At 37.1% G+C, this 4,264-nt stretch overlaps 1 protein-coding gene across 1 annotated transcript; it reads left to right on the top strand.

Moving 5' to 3' along the window:
* Positions 1-1,070: 1,070 nt before the first annotated feature.
* LOC103401729 (amino acid permease 3-like) lies at positions 1,071-3,677 on the top strand. The gene is made up of 5 exons (XM_008340450.4): positions 1,071-1,564; positions 1,690-1,923; positions 2,044-2,137; positions 2,258-2,472; positions 2,624-3,677. The coding sequence occupies exons 1-5, from the start codon at positions 1,447-1,449 to the stop codon at positions 3,415-3,417; spliced, it is 1,455 nt and encodes a 484-aa protein (XP_008338672.3). The 5' UTR covers positions 1,071-1,446; the 3' UTR covers positions 3,418-3,677.
* Positions 3,678-4,264: the final 587 nt, after the last annotated feature.

Genomic DNA, 4,264 nt, shown 5'->3' with positions numbered 1-4,264 from the left:
TATAATGAAATAAAATTAATACATTAAAATTAAGAAGAAAAAGAGAAATAATTAAAAAATGCAAATGTAATTAATAAATGAGGCTATTAATGTATCAATGGACTACAATTATATTTTGATCTTACTCATAGTTTTAGCCTAAAATTCATATTTGCCAAGGATTAGAATGAAATTTTCTAATCCTAAAAATACCCCCTTCTAATTTAGATTTTAAAATAAAACAATTTAATTGAAAAAAAATTCAAACTAACAGAATAAAACTACCCGCTACATGGGTTTTTTTTTTCTCTTTTCGTTTTTTTTAAATAAAAAATATTTAAAACAAAAGCAAAAAAATAAAAATAAAATAACAAATAAAAAATAACATGTAAAAGAGAAAATTGCCATTGAATGTGTGGCAACAGGGTCGTTTTAATTGAGTAGGATTTTTTTGCCTTCTATTCCCATTCCCTACCTCCCCTCGTCAAACACTTTTTTTTGTCCTTTTCTTTATATAAAAATTTCAAAACAAAATGCTGCGATTTAATGGTGATCGTTTAAATATGAGAGGATTGAAGGAGAGAGAGATTAAAAGAAGGGAGAATCACTCTCCGGTTTCAATTGAAAGAAATCTTTTCACAATTTTCACCAACCTCTGCTTGTATAAGTACCTCCACTATGTCTCTTAGTGTAATAACTGTCCTGCTCACCTGTAATACTACGTGAGCCGTGATACTTCCACTAAATTGTGTACGAGTGCTTCTAATGACGGTTAAACACCGACCACATATGAACTAATTATCAAAGTACTATAGCAACGGGTACTGATCAATACTTACCCTAATGATTAAGTGAAAATTTGGTCTAACTGTTACAAAACTAGGGTAACTCAAGACGGTGGCTCTTATTGTGGTGGGTCGTGGCCGTTTAGAGCAAAAAGAAATTTACGTCTTGATGTTGAAAAGGAAGGCAGTGAGAAAGTGGTTTTTGATGGGTCACACAGTAACTAAAATATCAAAGGTTGGGAGAGATTTTGAAAATCTTTGAGTCAAGTTGGAGTTTTGGTTGAAGGTGCGTTTGGTCACACGGACAAAACTTGTTTTGGTCGTTGACGTGCGCGTGGGCATGACTTTCCTCCCTCAAAACTTGTATAAAAACCCCACTCGCCATTCCTTCTTCACCACCCCAAAAATTCAATTCCGACTTCTTCTGGGTTTTCAATTCTCTTACAATTTTTCAGTCTATTGAATCCAACCCATCTTTTTATTTGCGGAAAGATCATCTGGGTTTCTGTAATTCTTGGGGTGTGTGTCAAAAATCTGTGTCCGATAGCTGTGAGATTTGAACAAGCTCGTAACTTGGCAATAACCCATTAAAGAACAAGACCCATCATCTTTCTCTTTTCTATCTTTAATATATATTATTTGTATATTTATACTGCAAAAGACTTGGGTTTTGGTCAACTTTATGAGTAAGATGGGTGATAACCAGATTAACCCCCGTCAAGGTTTTGAACTCTCAGTCCCTATGCCTCCAGAAGTAGGCTCCAAGTGCTATGACGACGATGGCCGTCTCAAAAGAACTGGTAAATTTCACTTCTCTAACACTTTATTCATGTTCTATTATGTTTGCGAATCAGACGTAGGTTAGGCCGGTTGGCTAGGGTAGTGAGTTTTATTGTTACTGATATTTGTGTTGCTTATTTACCAGGAACTGTATGGACTGCAAGTGCTCATATTATTACTGCGGTAATTGGGTCTGGAGTTTTGTCCTTGGCTTGGGCAGTAGCTCAGCTAGGATGGGTTGCTGGTCCTGCTGTGATGCTCTTGTTCTCCTTTGTCACTTTCTACACTTCAACTCTTCTCTCTGCCTGCTATCGTTCCGGCGATCCTGTCATCGGAAAAAGAAACTATACTTACACCGATGCCGTCCGATCCAACCTTGGTAAATTTCTTTAACCTTTTTTTAAGTACTTTTTTTCCCATATGAAAAAAGTTTGAGAATTTTGATCAAAATTTCTAAAGCTCAATTTTTTTTTTATTTCTTTTAATTTCAATTTTTCAGGTGGGTTCAAGGTGAAAATTTGTGGGTTTGTTCAGTACTTGAATCTCTTTGGAGTTGCCATTGGATACACTATAGCATCATCCATAAGCATGGTGTAAGTTATCTAACTTAATAACATGGGGATTTTAATTATATATTACAATGATGTTAAATTTAAATATTCTTTTGGCTAATTGGGTTTTTATTTTTATTTTTAAAAAAAATTATTAAACAGGGCAATTAAGAGGTCTAATTGTTTCTACAAGAATGGTGACACAGCACCATGCCATGTAAACAGCAATCCTTACATGATCGCTTTTGGGGTAGCAGAAATCATATTTTCTCAAATTCCAGACTTCGATCAGTTGTGGTGGCTCTCCATTGTTGCTGCAGTCATGTCCTTCACTTATTCCTCCATCGGACTTGGCCTCGGAATAGCCAAAGTCGTAGGTACAAATTAATAGTTATTAGTCCGACTATGGAAGTGATGTTCGTTCTTTCTTAAAAAACAGACAGTCGATATATATTTACGGTTACATTGCTTGTTTTTAGGATTAAAACATGTTCCTTGACTTGGGATTTTTTGCTTGTCAATTACCAGAAACTGGAACGATCAAAGGAAGTATGACTGGAATAGACATTGGAGCAGTGACTGAAACACAAAAAATATGGAGGAGCTTCCAAGCACTTGGGGACATAGCTTTTGCCTACTCATATTCTCTCATCCTCATTGAAATTCAGGACACAATAAAATCCCCGCCATCCGAAGCCAAGACAATGAAGAAGGCAACTCTTGTCAGTGTGGCTACCACAACCCTTTTCTACATGTTGTGTGGTTGCATGGGCTACGCTGCTTTTGGAGACTCATCCCCTGGAAACCTCCTCACTGGTTTCGGCTTCTTCAACCCCTATTGGCTCATCGACATAGCCAACGCCGCCATTGTCATCCACCTTGTTGGTGCTTACCAAGTGTTTGTCCAACCCCTCTATGCATTTGTTGAGAAAACAGTAAAAGAAAAGTACCCGCATAGCCGGTTCATTACCAAAGACATCAAATTCCGACTCCCAGTTTTCGGTTCTTACGATCTCAACCTCTTCAGACTGGTTTGGAGGACATCTTTTGTGATTGTCACCACTGTGATCTCCATGATCCTGCCATTTTTCAATGATGTTGTTGGACTTCTAGGGGCTCTAGGATTTTGGCCGCTCACAGTTTACTTACCTGTGGAGATGTATATTGCTCAAAAGAGGATACCAAAGTGGAGCACAAGATGGCTTTGCCTCCAAACCTTGAGTGGTGCTTGCCTTATAATCACCATAGCAGCTGCTGCTGGATCAATTGCTGGTGTGATTAGTGATCTCAAGATCTACAAGCCTTTCAAGACCAGCTACTGATGAGTTTAGCAAATGGGATGTGATATCCACACACCCCATTTTACTTCTCACACACCTTTTTAATTTTCGACTGTCGAATCGGATGAATTGAAGAAGATCAACGGATAGAAATTATCAAGGGGTGTGTGAGAAGTAAAATGAGGTGTGTGAATAGCACACCCCTAGCAAATATGTCGTAGCACTATATATATGTTTTCATCGTTACTCAAGAGTTTGCAAATTTTCAAAAAGTAAAAGAGAATTGGCACTTTGATTTCAAATCTTGTTCATGTTCACAACAAGCTTGAAATTAAGTTATCACTTGTCAAATTAAGTTGTTAAAGTGGTATTTACAAAATAGTAAAAATTCAGGATAGTTGATAACACCGGCGTGAATAATTGTGAATAATCATAAGACATATCTTTATTGTGGGACTCAAATCCATTTGCGACTGATAGTTTCCCGCAATCCTAACAAAACTCTAATGGATGCCTACTAATTAGTTAAACTAGAAAACGCATGAAACACAATGTGACACAGGTGTGGTAGTCAAAACACAATGTGACACATGCTGTGGTAGTCAAGGCTCATGAAAAATGTGAGTCGTGACATGAAAATAAATCAGAACTCTGCACCAGGTAAGTCCCGTCCTAGTCTACACCACACTCCTCGCATAAGCTATGAGTAGTAAAATATGGGGGGCAGTTTTGTAACACAGTCAACCACACACATACCCATAAAACTTTATTAATATCCTAACTTAAAAATATTTAAATAATTTATAAAATAGTCTATTCAATGAGAGAGACTCGGAGGTTCAAATGGGCTGGTGACATGCATGTTGTGTATAGCTATAGGACAATGCTA

This window comes from Malus domestica, chromosome 15 (assembly GCF_042453785.1).
Source record: "Malus domestica chromosome 15, GDT2T_hap1".
Taxonomy (NCBI): Eukaryota; Viridiplantae; Streptophyta; class Magnoliopsida; order Rosales; family Rosaceae; genus Malus; species Malus domestica.
Note: the sequence above shows the minus strand (reverse complement) of the source record. Positions and strands in the feature narration are given on the sequence as shown.

Bases quoted from the DNA above. Each gene is read 5' to 3' on its own strand.
- LOC103401729 (XM_008340450.4), top strand. From the start codon at position 1,447: ATGAGTAAGATGGGTGATAACCAGATTAACCCCCGTCAAGGTTTTGAA. The intron at 1,565-1,689 runs GTAAATTTCACT...CTTATTTACCAG, and splicing joins TGGCCGTCTCAAAAGAACTG to GAACTGTATGGACTGCAAGT. The intron at 2,473-2,623 runs GTACAAATTAAT...GTCAATTACCAG, and splicing joins CGGAATAGCCAAAGTCGTAG to AAACTGGAACGATCAAAGGA.